Genomic DNA, 17,985 nt, shown 5'->3' with positions numbered 1-17,985 from the left:
TATCTACACCTAAGTACTTTTTCTAAACATTCACACGCACTCCCTCCAATGAATGCACAGGGTTAGTGTTAGATTAAAACAAACTCCCACCCATCCAAGCAGCTTTCTGAAGTTCACTAATCTACTTCTCTAAAAATTGTCTATGCCAATAGCTTAATGATCCCAAGCAAAATATGTACTTTGGATCTACTGATGAATAACAATAGAAATGTATTAAAAAGTTTTCATTTTTAGAGGGATAGCTGTGCATGTAAACAACTTTACAGTTATAAGGTAAAGCAAATCTGAATTATTGAGTGTAGAAGGTTTCCATGACAATAGTAGTTTTTTTTCTCTCTCTTGTCCTTGGAGCATTTTATGAGCAGAAAATATTAATGCCCCGTGGTAGCATAACAGGAGAGAAATGAGAGGAATATAAAGAAGTGATATGAGTCTGATCCAGAAGATTAGTGGGGAAAAAATAACCTTTTTTTATCCTTCCAAAACTACTTCTCACAAATTATTTTTTATTGTTTAAGTAGCTGATTTGAATCTTGTAATAGCAAAATATATTCAGGCTCATGAAAAGTATGAATGAATGCTGATCATGTGATCAATGATATTTTCATAGACGATACCAGCAATGAAATATTACTTACCCTTAATTACCTTTGTTATGTGTTGTTGAAATTATTAAAAGGTTTTCAACATAACCTTTTAATTCACACACAGCCAATCATTTCTTGCTGTTGTGTTTGAGGGATTGTTTCCACCACGAGACCTGCCAACAACACGTGGCATGAGATTATGTCTGTTTCACAGAATCACAGCATGTGCTTTTTTGTCCTTTAGTTTTCTTTTCTTTTGATCTTTCAAGATTGTACATATACACCCTCAAAAGCATACTAGAAAAAACGATTATAGATTACAAGAGTCTTGCATACACAACTCTGGTCTGCGTTCTTTCCCCCCCTGTGATGGTAATTACCATGCAGTAGGACTCAACGGAGACAGATTATACTCTGTGCTGAAATTGCTTGTTAATAATTTTGTCTTTCTGCCATGCAATCAGTGTGTCTATAGAATGACAGACAAACACCTGCTTGTATTTTCAGATGTATCAGCTAAGTAGCACTTTTCAGCCAACCTTTGTTTGCGTTTTCCTTAAAAACTGTTCTCTCTCATTATCTACGTGTCAATCCCTTCTCTTTATTTCTCTCATGTCACAGACTCAGCTACATTTTCCTTTTTTGGTTGAATGCTTGTTCTGTTGCATCTGCGCTTGTAGCATTTTTGACTCAATGGTGGCACTGGTTTCTTTTTTTATTATTTGTTTCCATACACCTAAAGTCCAAATTAAGTTTAGCATAGTGGTTTGCTTTTGATAGTCCTATGACACACAACTCCACACACTGTGTGAGGCCATTATTTTTGTGAATTGTGCACCTGTGTGCTAGCTGCGCTGCCACATTTGCATTAGATTTGTGATTAAGAAGTGAAAGCAGTAGTGTTGATATTTATAAACATTTTTCAGCTGCTTACTCATCACAGTTAACCATTTACAAACCATATTAAATCCTTTTAGGAATTGGATGTTCTGTACCTTTTCTGTTGAGCTACTGGATTAGGTTCATCCAACATAATGTAATGAAGTGTTGATTTTTAAATTTTTAAGTTTGGTCATGGGAGGACTCCACCAAGTCCTGTAAAAAAAAAAAAAAAAAACGAAAAAAAAAAAAACTAAGCACACTACAGTTTGCTTTGGATGAGGTCTGAATTTTGACCGCACAATTGAAACACCTTTTTTTCTGTTTCTTTCTGCTGTAGTTGTGCTGCTGTGCCTGGGATCATTGTCCTGTTGCATGATGCAGTTTCAGCCAAACTTTAGCTTTTGGACAGATAGACAATAGACACCAACTGACAGTTGCTATTAGCTGTTTATGCTGATATAATGTGTTTGGTTTGCTCCAAAAGTGGTGGTGTGCATTATAGACAAGTGCCTCTACCTAGGTCTTGTCTGTCTAAAGGAAATTCCAAAAATATAAAATGTGTTCAGTCTTTTTCTATGATAAATGCTAACAGCTAACGGAGCGTCTGAGATGCAGCGTCTGAGATTCAGCGTCTGAGATTCAGCGTCTGAGATTCAGCGTCTGAGATTCAGCTCCGTTTTTATAGAGGTTTAAAGTGATAGTCATAATTTCAATTCTATTTTTTAACTGCTTAAAAACTTTGGTGACTTTTCCACCTAATAAGGTTTGACTCAAGTTGCACTTGTGCTGTGCATATACCAATGAACAAGTAATGTGCTAATGGTTATGTATACAGCTAAACTAGAAAAACAGCAAGCAGACCTACTTACAGCTTCACTATTCTAGCAGCTGAAACCGTCACAAACACCTGTTGTGTGCTTTTGTGCATAAACACAACTGGCTCATACCCTAGTCATGAAATTATATTGGGTTTTTGATAGCAAGGCTGGCAAAATTGCCTTTCTTTCATGATAAAATTCAATGTCTTTTGGGCTTCGTGTTTGAGACATGAATTCCAAACTACCCTGCAAGTTATATACTACAGCATGTGTGACTGTGGAGTTTCTGCGCTGGGGTCATACTAATTTAACTCCAGTGAAGCTAAAACTTCTAATAGTTTGGGGTTTAATGGCTCTTTGAAGCACAGAACACTGATGCAGAAAATAGCTTTGAAATTCTGATATTTAGAATGAAGTGAAAAACTAAGGCCCATTTGTAGTGCTGCAAAATGCAATTTTTGCTCTCATCAGTGCAGATCCCAAAGGCAGACGGTAGTGTTGCATCATTATTGGCTGTTTTAGTCCCCAATCACAGTGATTCTGCCATCTCTGCTTTTAAATATTTATTAAAAAAGATGAGTATTTCTGGGTCCGCCAGCCATTTTTGGCTAATAAATCTATTAACACAAATTTCATTTTAAGCTTTCATAAATCTTTAATAATGAGAAAAAGCTTTTCATCATCTGCACTATTATTAACTCGTACATGTGTGTGGCAGGCATTCATTCCCCAACATTTAGGCTGTGCTGGACTGTGAAAGTCATTTTTTTTGTTCGAAGAGCTCCTCACCTCTGTTTTGACAGCAGGTAGTTTTAAAGATTGAAGTGAAAAATGGTTTTGCACAATAACATTTTTGCCTTACATTGTTCTTAAGCTTTGCTTGGTGAAAGTAAAATAGACTTTATGTCATGCTGTCACGGCCCGATTTCTGCTGTTTCTCACATCAGGATTTAAAGAGTGTATCAGGGGACTGTTAAATTGGTTGCAAGTGAAATAAAGAGTGAAAGAGCACAAAAAAAGCTCAGTGTCTTTTTTCTCTTTTGTTTCCTCGCTGTCTTTATTTGTCTAAATGAAATTTCTTACAGTACAACGAAGGCCCTCAGGGATGAAGGGTACGCTTGAGCCGATTTGAAGGGAGACTGAGCCAGGAGTCCAGATCTGTACTGTAAAGTTGGGAAGCTCTGTGGTCATAGCTCAGAGACAGTCAGAGTACCATTCATGAGATGTGCAGAGCTCTCGCTTTGTTTATAGGTTTCGTAAAAGCAGTCAAGTCCTCAAAAAAAAAATTAAAAAATTCCTCCAACTAATGAGGACACAGTACAATGTTACAGAGCAATTCACTGGAATGCTTTAGGGGTCCAGCATGATGCAGAATCTTCTGTAAAGGATGCGGTAACATTAAACTTTAATGATTGCCTGGTGACAATTGGGCCACAGTTGCAGAAAAAACTTGGCAGAATGGTAGAATATAAATGTTAAGGCAGGATACAAAAATATATATCAAGCATACATACCATCTTTAGGATCTGTTAAGTAGCAGGTATAAATCAAAAGGTAGTTAATTACATTCAAAGAGAAATTTAGTGCAAAGAAGTGCAATGTTTGTATTGCGTAATAAGTTACATGCCTGAAAGGGGAAAAGGATAATATGTAATATAAACTGCACTGAGCATGAAAATTTATACTTTGCTTAAAGGTGCCCTGACAGGTTTTTTTTTTTTTTAAAACAATAGAAGTTATGTTTACCTTCAGTTTTTCTCACCTAATCACTCTATAAAGGCCTGAAGTCTAAGAAACTAGGGTATTGCACTTCCTTCCACATAAACATCCACAAACCTTATTCTTTTTAATATTTTAAATTGTGCTGTAACTTGCATATTACAAGCGCACTGTGCCGCTCTCCATCCAATCACGTTTGTGCATCCGCATTCATGTTTCATGAACAAAACAAGAAAAATGGGAAAACAGTAGGTCTGTGGTGCTACGACTGGTCCAAAAGTCAATAGAGTACTACACAACTTTAAGTTTGTTTACTAGTAGATTGTTACTTATATGTAGACTTTTATATTTAACTACTATATGCTGAAAATACAATTATTGAATTAACATTTTTAGGCAAGGCAAGGCAAGGCAAATTTATTTGTATAGCACAATTCAACAACAGCAGATCCAGGATATGTACTAGCCATAGTACATATATGTCATAGCCTTTCTTTTAATGCAAGACTCTTACTTTTATTTTAGACTGTTGTGTTCCTGCTTTCACTTTAATTAAAAGCTGTGATTATTTAAGCAAGCATGTCAAAAGCACATTGATTTGTTCTATGTGAAAATAACAACACAGACATCTGTGTGATCAAAGGATCTTGAATCAACATGATGTGGAAATATTTGCATGTATGCAAATATAGATTAATTGTCATCTGACTCGTATAGTACAGTTGGTCAAATACATAACAGCTATTACGTTAGATGTGCAAAAGGTTATCCATCTAGAGATTTAAGCTCAATGTTTCACTTCCTGTTGAAGACTATTTCCTTTTATGCCTGAAATTGCATGATGGATAAATAAAAGCCTTAAATGAATAGAGGCAGCACTCGTAAGGAGAAAATGGAAGTGCAAAACAAGGCAGCAGCGGCAGATATTTTGTTGCCATGGAAATGTTATCTTGTTGGGTTGTGACACAATTTAGAAATATGTACTCAGTTAAGAAATGTTATGTAACACCTCCCTCTCCTGTCTCTCTCTTCCTCTCTCCTCCCATCCTTCTCCCTGTCAAAGGCTGTTAGAGCACAGATTATTGTTGATATAATAAAATACAGCCAGGCAGTGAATCGAAATGACAGATACATAAAAAGCTGAGATAGGGGGATAGAAATGGAGGAGGGTCTATGAGTGTGTGTGTGTGTTCACATATCCTGTCCTCAGTCCCCAGCTCATCCCCACTGCAGGGGCCAAAGCCCAACCATCCTCCTGCAGGGCAAACGTCTCTCCTCTGGACTCTATCTGGTTCACCGAGTCCTTACTGAGAGACACAAAGAGATGAAAGTACGAAGGGATGTGGAGGAGGAGGAGTGGGATTAGAAAACAAGAAAAGTGAGGATGCTGGTTGAGCGGGGCAGAGGAGGTGGAGTGGGATGATAGGTGAAGTGCAAAGAGAGAGAGGGAGGAGGAAAGAGGTGGTGGGATAAAGAGAAGAGAAGAGGAGGAGAGAGAAAGCCAATGCAGAGCTCGGTCGTCCCTGTTTTCCTTGACTAAGAATAGCAGCTCTTCTGGTAACCCAGTGCCCCAGGACATGACCATTTGAATAAAAGCCTCTATCACTTCACATAATGCCTAGTGTGTGTGCTCTACTGTAGGTGTGTGCCTCTGCACTTGCATGTATTGACATGTGTCTGTGTGTAAGTGTGGGGAAGTGTTTTGAAGGCAGTTACATAGCGAAATTCATCAGAGTAATAAGAGAGGCAGACAGAAAACGAGAGAAGGGAAAGAGGGAGGCAACGAGCGAGCTAATTGGCAAAAGGCTGGTGGAGAAGGGAGCAACAGATGAGAACTGTGTGCTAAGCGTGCTGAGCCACCCATCCTCCCCCGTACTGTGTCCCTTTTTCTCCACCCTATGGGATAGATATTGCTGCTTAGTGTAAGGTGTGCCGAACTCTACGTGGGAATAATCTGTGCAATTAAAAGATAGAAAGCAAATACAAAGAAATATTTTAAAGTTGCAGCATTGGTATTATTAGCAAAGGTACAACAAAAAGACTTCTGTCCAGTTTCAGGGTGACACAATAATGTAAAAATCTTTTTTTCCTTCTTCATCTCTCTGTCAGCACTACTTCCTCATCATGTTTGGTCATGATGGACAGAAACCACTGGAGCTACGGACAGAGGAAGAGTGTGAGTGCGATGAATGGGTGGAGGCCATCCAGCAGGCCAGGTATGCACAGTACATTACTATATAAAGAGTACTTCTAAAAATATATTGCCATTTTTTAAATCACTTTCAGCTCTTGTCAGTATTGTACAAAAGTCATCCTTTATGTATCAGCTTTATATAGTAAACAGCCCAAGTCAAAAAGACACTAAAATGTTCAAACATTCAGTCTGAGAAACACATAACTATACGTAACTGACAATATATTTACCATTTTGGTCAATATACAGGATTTGTAAAGGGCTCATTAATAAGACCTGCAAAACTTGCAATATTCTGACATTTTGGTGAATTATAAGTTACAGAATATTTAATAGCTTTAAAGCATCTTGGGATTGCCTCTATTTTGTGGTTGGTGCTTTATAATTGCACTAGTGCCCTATGTATGAGTACAATTATGAGCTTCAGTTTTAAAGGGAAGTTAGATACTATCTACTATAGATTTTTTCAACATCAGGGTCCTCTTGTAATGAAAACACATTTTTGGTTACACAGTAGCATATATTTCAGTCATAAATAGATTTTTGTTATTCTTTGAAGCAATAATCAATGGGATAAATAATTATTTGATCTCCTGCTGAATTTGCAAGTTTGCTGACTTGCAAAGAAATGAACAGTCTCTATTTTTATGTTAGTTCCATTTTAATGGAAAGAGAGAGAATATCAACCACAAATCCAGAAAAAAAGGCATAAAAGTTGTAAATTGATTTGCATGTCACTGAGTGAAATAATTAATGAACCAAACAACACCATCCCCACAATCAAACAAACATTTTCAGGCTTTGAGGCTGTTTTTTTCTAAGGGCTGAAGGAGAACCCTCTTACCTCAGCAAGAACACTACAGCACCAAAACATATCACTGAGGTAACATGTACATGTACATGAAGGTCATGGAGTGGCTTAGCCTGTCTCCAAGTCCTCAGTCCTGTAGAAAGTCTGTGCGGGGAGCTGACATTTGAGTTTCTTGAGCTACTTGAGTTGCCATACAGTAGCCAAGAAACATGAAACAAGTCATGTTTTGTTTGAGTATCAAGTACTTATTTCACTTAATGCAAATCCATTTATACATTTTATGTAATGTGTTTTTTTTCTTAGGATTTTTGGTTGATATTCTGTTTCTCCATTAAAATGAAACTACCATAAAAATGAGAGACTGTTCAATTCTTTTCTTTCAAATACTCATTTCCCCCACTATATAAACTACAGCAGCAAGCAGTGAGAGCTGCTGTGTTTTATGCATGCGACTACTTATTCATTTTTTATTTTTGTATACATTCTGTTTTCAGCACATTATTTAGCTGTTTATATTGACATTTTATCCTCTGTGAACTTTTCAGTTACTCTGACATTATCATCGAACGAGAGGTGCTGATGCAGAAATACATCCACCTTGTACAGATCGTGGAGACTGAGAAGGTGGCTGCCAATCAGCTGCGCACTCAGCTAGAAGATCAGGACACTGAAATTGAGAGGCTTAAAGCAGAGGTACATTATGCATGTGTGAAAACGCACGACACAAATGCACATAGACCTTAAAAGGTGGAATTGTTAACATTTTATTCATATCACAGATAATTTGTATTGTTTGTGGAATTTTGTTGGAAATGTTTTTTTCTTTTTTAGATTGTAAAATTCTTTCTCTAGGATACAGTTCAGCAAGTACATCTCAAAGAATTCAGAAGATAGCATCTGATTCTCTGCATTTAACTGCCCTCTTTATTAAAATAACCCCTTGGGTTCTGGACTAGCTGTCTTCATAGTAAAAAGCACACAGTACTCTGTACTTCTGACAGGCTAGCTCTGGGAGGCTGGTGTTCTGTTACACAGGTTACTTTGAAAGGAACTCTAGGAACTATATTATTAAAATCAGCTTACTATTATAGCATTGTCAAATTCTTAGGACTTCTTGAGACAGAAGTCTTAAGGACTCTAATATTTAAAATCATGCATGCTTTTTCAAAAGAACTGTAAGCAAGGATTTTTAAGATTTTTAAGCAAACAAATACCTTTATGCAGCAACTGAGCAAAACAGCCAGTGCAGTTTTATATGATAGGCAGAGTTAGGTAGTCACCACAAATTATATTTGAGTTGATGAATCTGGATGCCCTTCGGGATGAGTCATACAGTTTTTGAAGTTGTACAGGAGTCTTATGTCTTATGTCTTGGAAACTGTATTAACTTTTTCACTATGTCTTTAAATTGTATTTTGCTCTTGACAGATTGTAGCCTTCCACCAAGTTGATTTTAAGAAAATGTTAAGAAACTTTAATTCTGCGATTACCCTCCCAGCCTAAATCACAATTCAAGTCACTCAATAAAGAAAGATATGTAGGGCGTACATAGACCATGCTGGTATTCACTATGTGTGTCTTTTCTCAGGAAAGGTGTGAGTGGGAATGGTTTTCAGTTACCTCTGAGCGTAGGAAGAAAAGCCCACTGTTCAATAAAGACAGTCCATCAGTTTTATTGCAAACAGCTGCCAACCCCACATGCGATAAATCACATGCCCATGCTCACATACAAAACAAAAGTGACCTCTGCAACATTGTTAATAAGAAAGAATTACAGGAGCTAGAAAACTCCAACAAAGTGAGGTGCAGCAAGACCCCAGCACAGATTAGACAGCACATAGATTAGATTAGATAAAACATTTTTTTAAATCCCTCGGATGGGATCAGATTCCTGATTTTTCCAAGGGTAGCCCTAGTAAGCTGCACAGGAATGGGGAGTTACTAACTTCTGATGCACACTCAGTCATTTTGTTCTAGAAGCAGTCCTGACATATGACAGAAAACACTCAGTTCAGAAAAGGAAACAAGAGGGAAAGAGTTAAAAAGCATAAAAGAAGTAGCTGGGGTAAAGGCGGGTTGCAAAGCCACTTGCAGATGCATGGGAACAGTAGGCATACTAAAGCAGTTTAAATGGCATAAAAGGGCAAGAGCTAAACGTTTAGCTGACATTGTGGCTAAATTGTTATCTGTGGCCTTCTTGAATTAAGCTATGCGTGATTTCATTAGAATTATTCACTGGTAGTGTATCAGGTGATACAAAATCTATAGTTATTTTATTCAGAAAATATCAGCCTGTAAAAATAAAGAGAAAGTAATTGCATTGTTTTCCTTTTTAAACAATTTAAGTTATCATGATTCTTCTATCAAAGAAGAAATGAATGCTATGTGTGGAGCGCTGTTCTCCCAATGCTATGTTCTTCTATGTGGCACAGGAATTACCAGAAGGAACTGTAAAGTTATTCTGATTGTGCAGCTGCTCGACTCAAATTGAATTCTTGTCTGTGCAGCAGTTGTCCCCAGGCGATGTTATTTGCTTATTTGGGCCGGCTGCAAACATTTCCACAAATCAAAGCTCTGCTGTCATTGTCACTTGACAGCGCTCTGCTCATTTGCGTCAATAGCCGCTTGCAGAAACATTTGACTTGCATATGGTATTTCTGTCTTTGGGACAGGAGCAGCACTCTGTTTAGCGAATTAGCACCTAATGATGATTTTATTTGAAATGCTCCCTCGAAGCAACAAGTGTGGCAGATACTTCTCCCTAAAAGAACTGGTGTTATTTGTCATTGGCAGGATACACGGAGTCTGGCTGATAATGAAAACGTGAAAGAAAGTAATTTTATGTTAAGAAACATCTGCCAGTGCAATGGGACTGCTCGTGGAAAAAGAGAAAGCCAGTGTGCAGTTGGTGATCCATCTCATTAAAGCTTACCCGTGTTTGTTTGTTTGTTTGTGTGTGTGTGTGTTGCTCCGTGTTTATGAATAATTAAACCAACTAGCCACTGTAACTGTCAACAGTTGGCAGACATGCTCCTCTCTGCTGCCATTTGCATGATCACGCTAGTGAATAAGAAAATGAAGATGAAGCGCTGTGGCTGAAAATGTTTTGGGTTTCATCTTTCATCCTTTACTCACTATATAATAAACTTATACTGTCAGACGCCTGTCAGAAGCCTAAAGGTATGAACAAATAGTTGAGGCTAAACCAGTATTACAGCTCGTCCTAACCTCTGCTGGGTTTATTTCTGCACAGATGGTAGTGTTGGCAGGAAGAATCCTTTACTGGCTATGTTTGAAGTTGGTCATCTCTGGTATTTAAAACTGGTCCTCTGTATTGTAGTGAAATTTGACTTTCTGTTTTTCCACTAAGAGATCTGGCATCTGTCCAGCTCATTCCCTTTCCTCATTTTCAGAGCTAATGAAGATGGCATTAACTTTGTGGTTGTCTTTTCTTGCCTGCAGCGAGTAAATGTCACAGGCTTATCTGTCTCTGTTGTCTGCATTGAGTATTTCACAGCTGTAAAATCAGACAAAAAAAAGTGACTAGTATGCTTTATATCGATTCGTTTAGAATAGGAGAAGATTGAACTTTCTGTGCCCTACGATGCACTTCAGGTGATTAGGCGCATGATGTAATCCTTAATTTGTTTACCATCACCAGCTGAGAGCCTCCATCTTCTCTCATTTTCTCTTTCTGAATGAAGGCAGCAGATTGTCAAAGATGAGGAAGTCTAATGCTTATCTGGTGAAAACACACCAACAATGATTATCGCACACACAAAAGATCAATGGTGATTCCTACAGGAATATAACGTCCTTCTAGAAAAAGCGGAAAGTTTATATTAAGTCTTATGGATATTTTTCTTACCTAACAATTTAAATCTTTTTTGTCAAACCATCTACATTGTGCTCATATTTGTGTCTGAATTTCTCCAATAGATTATAGCTCTGAACAAAACTAAGGAGCGCATGCGGCCTTACCATGTCTTCCATGAAAACGACGACCCGGATATCAAAAAGATCAAAAAGGTGAATGAATAAATATAGTACAGTCACAAAAACAAAAATAACCCAACTTGTCTAAGCTTTTTCATTTGTATCTGTTGTACTACTACGTCTTTATATCTGTAGGTTCAGAGTTTCATGCGGGGATGGCTCTGTCGGAGGAAGTGGAAGATCATTGTTCAGGACTACATCTGCTCTCCTCACGCTGAAAGCATGAGGAAGAGGAACCAGATCGTCTTCAATATGGTGGAGGCAGAGACCGAGTATGCAAATGCATTACGCCTCGAGTCACACACGCTGCACAAAAGTTGTCACTGTTGTCAAGCCTTAGAGCACATGATGTTATCTCACTTGTTGTGTCGACTATAGCTCAGGAAACAATGACTGTCATGATCTTTTCTACTGTAAGCACTGTGCTGTAGGGTATATATATCATATATACAATATATACTCTACTGATAAATATAGAGTACTTTATATATTGTTTTAATGTTGGTTTTTTTAGATTTAACAAATCTAAAGTGAATCACAGTCATATTTACACACCCTGATTGACAAAGGAAAATAACCCAGATTTTCTCTGGATTCGTAATGTTAGCCAAAGTCATGGACAGATTATGTTGATCACACGTCCTAAAAAACAAATGAACCAGCTGACCTGTTCATCCAAAGACTGTTTATTTGCTTCTTAAGCAGCGAGTGCATAAACTACACGGTCCTATCATTTTCTTTTCTACATGCCATCTACAGCACAATATTAAATATTAGTTCAAGCACACATTTTAATGTAAATAAAACTGCGTAAAAATGCCCCACCTTTCTTGAGGGATTCTTTCCAGCTTTCAAATTTAGTGGTTATAAGTGACAGCGATTGGCTGTTCATGTATCTGTATCCTTCTAGCATCCGTTTCTTGTCTGCTTGGCAGGTGCTGCCAGGGAGCATTAAACAGACTTAACTACATAAGTTGGGAAAATTATGAATGCAGTCCACAATAAAGTGGATGTCAGTGGATTTTATCAGTTCCTCTGTTCCCAGTGTGACAGTGCTATCACTCGATGCTCATTGCTTCAGGCCTTTTGGGAACGTGTGCTAGCATAATTTGCATCAATGTCCTACGCAAAAAGCAGGACTCTATAGCACTGGAACAGCTGCTAACAGTTTACGCTCTACCGACCTGCTGATGTGCTTTTCTTCCATAGTCTGGTCTGTGCTCACTACATGTTGACTGTTGATTGACAGCTGACATTTGACCAGTAGCCTGCGTCATTGTGCAGGGGTGGTGGGGGTGCTACATACTAATATACAATGTAAAAAAATATAAAATACAATTACAAATCTAACAAATGAATTAATAAAACCAAGTATACCAGAGTATAACTTTCTGCTAAAAACAAAATAAAAGGAAATTGTATCATCTGACTACAAAGTTGGCACCCAATTAATACTATTTTAATGAGACATTATCATTAAAATATGGGTTAATTTGAATGTTTGAAAATTTTTCTATGTGTGGAATAACAGGTACGTCCACCAGCTCTATATCCTGGTCAACTGTTTCCTCAGACCTTTGAGGATGGCTGCCAGCTCCAAGAAACCCCCCATCAGCCATGACGACGTCAGCAGCATCTTCCTCAACAGGTGTGTATGTGTGCGATTAACAAACATGTTTTGTCCATCTGTGAGTGCAAATTAATCTCTGGAGTGTTAATTACGCATGGTGCACAAGCAGAGACAGAGACTGAAGATAAATAAATAGATGAAACCTCTTTTCATTTCTGTTTTCACACTGTATTCGCAACGTGTCTTCAGTGAGACCATCATGTTCCTTCATGAGATTTTTCATCAAGGCCTGAAGGCGAGGATAGCCAACTGGCCAACTCTGGTGCTGGGTAAGCTGTTACTTGTCCTCCCATAAAGCGCAAAAATCGCACAAACCCACTCTCTCTGCAACTATTCAGTTACATCAAGGTCAGGCTTTCAGTGGTTCCCTGCAACCAGTTTGTCTCATTCGGACGTCATACTTGACGTCTTACTGCTCTGTTCACTCATGCATACGCACGTTTCCCTATCTCAGTAGGCAACAAGGGCAGTTATTGTCTTGACAGACAATGACCACCCAGAAGGCATCCCATCATTTCACCTCCTAAAACAACCCCTCCCCATCAGATAAGCATCACCTAGGAGACGGACTGCTGAAAGATGTGGCAGCAAATTACTTGTGACAAATTCAAAAAGAACAGGGTCTGCTGATTAAACATACAGGCCTTATCTCGCCCTTTCCTGCTGACTGATTCAGTGCAGTCCTTTGAGCTATAATATGTTTTATATCAACAAATTCTGCAGTATTTTCGATCAGTATTTATGATTCTTCAGTTTTCTATGAATACTATTCAAATGCTTACGATTCCAACTGAAAAATGTGTGTTTAACCTACATAGGTTCTGCAGAGACAGCTATAGAAATACATTTCTTTCTGTTTGATTTGGCAGTTTATTTTCATCCGAAGTCAGGATTTTGCTTTTTCTTTATTCTTTCTTTTTCTTTCACTATTTGGTGGGCATTTTGAGGGCGGCCAACATCTTTGCCGTTTTGAGATTCTCCCATAAATTTCTTTGTAAAGATTCATGTCTCTATCCTCTGTACAGTCATCAACAATTAGAGCAAATTTAATTTTGAAAAACATATGCCTCAGCATGACATTGTGAAAACTGACGCCAGGAGTGTGCTGAAGCAACAGGTGGTGATATAAACATAACTCAGCAGAAATATTGGCCAATTTGAAGCTTTCAAAGGATAACTCAATACGCGGTCTGAAAAAAAAGGACCTTTCCAAGACTTTATTTTCCTCTTGTCTGCATGAAAACCCAGAAACAGTACTTCTGAAACTCTTCACTGTGGAAGTATGTTTTGAAAAGTTCAGTTGTCAGTGACCTAAAATGACATTTACGTGTGGATAAAAGGCCACAACACACACACACACACACACACACACACACACACACACACACACACACACACACACACACACACACACACACACACACACGCACACACACACACAAACTATGTTTACCTGTAAACATGTGGACAGGTGCCTAATCTGTGCCTAAAAGATTTAAATTAGGAAAAATAAAATAACTTTAATTCCAGACAAAAAGAGTAACATTGGCAAGATCATTCAACCGGAGGAAAAAAAAAAACTCAAGAGACTCACTGAATGTGGACTGGAAATAAATTAGGTTGGTAAATAAAAACAGAGGACAGATGAGCTGACAAAAGGCAAGACAGGACTGTATATACACATAGGGTTGATTGAACAGTGAAGCACAGATGGGAGCAGTAAATTACAAAGAGGGAAGACAAAGGCAGGAAATAAAAGAACAAGATATACACAAGGAAAAGCAAGTGTCAAAATTAAATTGTAAGGGAAAAGCAGAGAGAGAACTAATACAAAGACAAAAGAGAAGGAGACATAAACAGTGGAGAAAAATACAAGCATATGAAGTACTATCCATAAAAATCTAAGAGACCAAAACAAGAATATATTAAAAACCTGTACACACAAAGTACAGATAAAGGAATAACAATCCTTAAAATCACAGTTAGGAGCAACTCTGCTAATTTTTCAAAATCACAAATAATCATGAAAAACCTCAAGCTAATACTCCAACTGCAGTGGAGATGGGAGATACTTGTGAACATCAGCTACTGTTACTGTACTGCTGTTAGCACTACAAATGATAATTTAATAACTACTTTGCCTTCATGTGGCTTACGTACTGTGTGTGTTCTTGTTCTAGCTGACCTATTTGACATCCTGCTGCCGATGCTAAACATCTACCAGGAGTTTGTGCGTAACCATCAGTACAGCCTGCAGGTTTTGGCCAACTGTAAGCAGAACAGAGACTTTGACAAGCTTCTAAAGCAGTACGAGTCCAATGCTGCCTGTGAGGGGAGGATGCTCGAGACCTTTCTCACATACCCCATGTTCCAGGTAGATAACGACCATCAGCATCCTCTTGTATTCACAAACAAACCGTAACATGACTCCAACATGTGTGTTTTTCTCAATTCTTGTCTCCATGTGCTATTGTGCTCTTTCCTTCAACAAGATTCCTCGTTACATCATCACCTTGCATGAATTACTGGCTCACACCCCTCACGAGCATGTGGAGCGCAAGAGTCTTGAATTTGCCAAGTCCAAATTAGAGGAATTGTCCAGGTATGTGTCAGAGTCGTCTACTTCTATTAAAATTCTTGTTGTTGAATCCTGAACAAACTTGTGTGTTTGTGTGTGTGGCCAGAGTAATGCACGATGAGGTGAGCGACACAGAAAACATCCGTAAGAACCTGGCTATAGAACGGATGATAGTGGAAGGTTGTGACATCCTGCTGGACACCAGCCAGACGTTCGTCAGACAGGGTGAGTCTTCATCAGTGCAGAGCAAACCTCAACGACAGCAAATCTTTGAAGGTTTCCTGGATAGTAAGAAATTCCTTTTCTGTCAACTTGTTATCAGTAACTCGGTGAAGTTGGAAATCTTTCATTGTCTCATGGCCTTGGCTATGTGGCAAGGTTTGTCTCTCTGTCAGCTTTTCCAGTTAAAATGTAGATGTGGTACTGAATGGTACATATTTTTCTGAGCATTAGAAAGTAACGAGACTGTCTGGACCAAGGGTGGGAAATTTATTTTCCCAAGGGGCTAAGCAAGAACAGACTGTGACTGGTTGGACGGCTGCGCCAAGAAGGCTCCTTGGGATAATAATTGGCCACCCCTGGTCTAGACTGTTTGACTGCTAAAGAAGCCTTAATGGATTATTAACTAAGTATTATACTGTGTATGATTCCTTTAAGTCACATCTCACCTACATGATGCACTTAGACCATGACCACGGTTTTCCCCACTGCGCAGACAAATAGATTGGTCAATATCACCTGTGTAGGCTACAGTCATGAGAAAAAGAAAGGTTTCACAGGACTCTATGTACAGTCCTGTGAAAAATGTAGTACACCTTTTCTGCTTCAGTGGGAATTAAGAGGGTAAATAACAGCCAAACTTGCAAATTTGCTGGTCTGGAGCATTCAGGTTTATATTTCCACAGTCTTCCCAGGAGTGGACCTCCCTGCAAATTCGTCCCAAGGTCAGACTGTGCAATTCTCAGAGTAGTTGCAGAAAACCAAACACAGCATATCAGCACCAAGACCTCATACCAACCATCACCATTGTGGTGAGGGGGTGATGATTTGGGTTTGTTTTGCAGCCACGGGACCTGGGTGTTTTACAGTCATTAAGGGGTCCATTAACTCTTCTGTATACCAAAGTATTCTAAAGCAAGAAATAAGAGTTTAATAGAAACCTTAATACTGTTGAAGTGACATATCTGCATTCATCTATGGATATAAGAACTATTACTGTGACTTAATATGTAATCTTGCTTCTGTTACAGTTAAATCCTTTTAATCAAAATTATGCAGTTTTGTGCGGATGCAATTTTCCACTTAAAGTGTGCATTTTTGGGTCATAATACCTGCTAGTACAGGAGGTGGAAGACAAATGTCAAGTTTCCTTACAAATGAGCTGTAGAGAAGACAGAGATTTTTCTCCTGCAGCTGAATCACACATCACAAAACGAAGTCCTGATTTTGACAGTGCACTTTACTGATCCATGGTTCCTGTCTGCTTTTAATCCACAGGGACTAACTTTTGCCTCTAAACCTGCCTGTTTCAAAGATCAACTCCTTTTTTAAATCTCATTCACTGTCATGTTGAGACACTTAACATCACTTTTTCATGTCTGTGTTTGTGGCATTGTAAATGCTACACATCCCTCAGCTTACTGCCGGTTTCATCAAATGTAACATCCTGCGTGTCTCCCGCTCCACAGGGTCTCTGATCCAGCTGCCATCGGTAGAGCGAGGGAAACTAAGCAAAGTCCGCCTGGGGTCCCTCTCTCTGAAGAAGGAAGGGGAAAGGCAGTGTTTTCTCTTTACCAAACACTTCCTTGTTTGCACACGCAGCTCTGGGGGAAAACTTCACCTTCTCAAGGTGAGAACAGGGTTAACCTTACAGTGTATCTATACCTCAGCAAAGACATTTCTTTTGTAAATCAACATTCATTTTCATCCAAATTACCAATAAATAGTTGTGCATATTTTCTCTTAAACTATTGCAGCAAGGTGGAGTTTTGTCCCTTATTGACTGCACACTTATTGAGGAACCAGACGCTAATGATGAAGAGTGTAAGTATATCGCATCAATCAAGTACTATGTCCATCCTATCAATACATGCACAGCTCATGGCTCATTTAGTTCCCTTACCACTCACTGAGGTTAATTAGGTGTCAGGTGATAAGTGCCTGTGACTTCCCTTTAATTATCAAACGCTCACCCCTTTAAATGTCAGGTTTAGCTCTTTTAACATTACAGATCCATTAGTTTTTTTGTTTTGCTTTTTCCATTTTGCAATTAGGGAGTCTGATGAAACATCTACACACAAAAAGTGTTGAGACAAACACATACATGTGTACACTTCATTTTTACACCTAAGCCTCAGAGGGGTGTAGAGGGAATATAGCAGGTTAACCCTAATTAACCCGCTGTGTGTATGTGTGTGTAAAATATGACTGTGTATGTGCAAGCATTTTATTTTTACAGTAATTATGAATTATTGATCGTTGTAGTTTAAAAAGCTCATTGTTTTTCATCTATCACAGCAAAAGCTGGTGGTCAGGTGTTTGGTCAGCTGGACTTTAAGCTTGTCGTAGAGCCGTCAGACTCGTCTTCTTTTACTGTGGTGTTGCTGGCGCCGTCACGACAGGAGAAAGCTGCCTGGACTAGTGATATTAGCCAGGTACTACATAAATCATGCAAATATACACCCAGACAAAGACAAAAAACAAGGACCTTCAAATAACGAGGGCATGTCTCCGTTGGGCATTGAGATGGCTTAGTAAACACAGACTGTGG

At 38.6% G+C, this 17,985-nt stretch overlaps 1 protein-coding gene across 2 annotated transcripts in view; it reads left to right on the top strand.

The window, feature by feature from the left end:
- The window catches only part of LOC308404117 (ras-specific guanine nucleotide-releasing factor 2), a 45,232-nt gene that overhangs the window by 11,429 nt on the left and 15,818 nt on the right, over positions 1-17,985 (top strand). For both annotated transcript variants that reach the window (XM_080893991.1, XM_080893990.1), the window contains exons 2-13: positions 6,116-6,222; positions 7,557-7,704; positions 10,951-11,040; positions 11,143-11,279; positions 12,539-12,655; positions 12,827-12,906; positions 14,818-15,011; positions 15,130-15,239; positions 15,322-15,440; positions 16,904-17,064; positions 17,192-17,258; positions 17,733-17,869. In XM_080893991.1, coding sequence (XP_080750117.1) covers positions 6,116-6,222; positions 7,557-7,704; positions 10,951-11,040; positions 11,143-11,279; positions 12,539-12,655; positions 12,827-12,906; positions 14,818-15,011; positions 15,130-15,239; positions 15,322-15,440; positions 16,904-17,064; positions 17,192-17,258; positions 17,733-17,869 — 1,467 coding nt within the window. The remainder of the gene's footprint in view (positions 1-6,115; positions 6,223-7,556; positions 7,705-10,950; positions 11,041-11,142; positions 11,280-12,538; positions 12,656-12,826; positions 12,907-14,817; positions 15,012-15,129; positions 15,240-15,321; positions 15,441-16,903; positions 17,065-17,191; positions 17,259-17,732; positions 17,870-17,985) is intronic.

This window comes from Rhamphochromis sp. 'chilingali' (assembly GCF_963969265.1).
Source record: "Rhamphochromis sp. 'chilingali' genome assembly, chromosome: 10".
In the NCBI taxonomy this organism is placed as follows: Eukaryota; Metazoa; Chordata; class Actinopteri; order Cichliformes; family Cichlidae; genus Rhamphochromis; species Rhamphochromis sp. 'chilingali'.
This window is presented reverse-complemented; position numbering and strand designations above follow the sequence as displayed.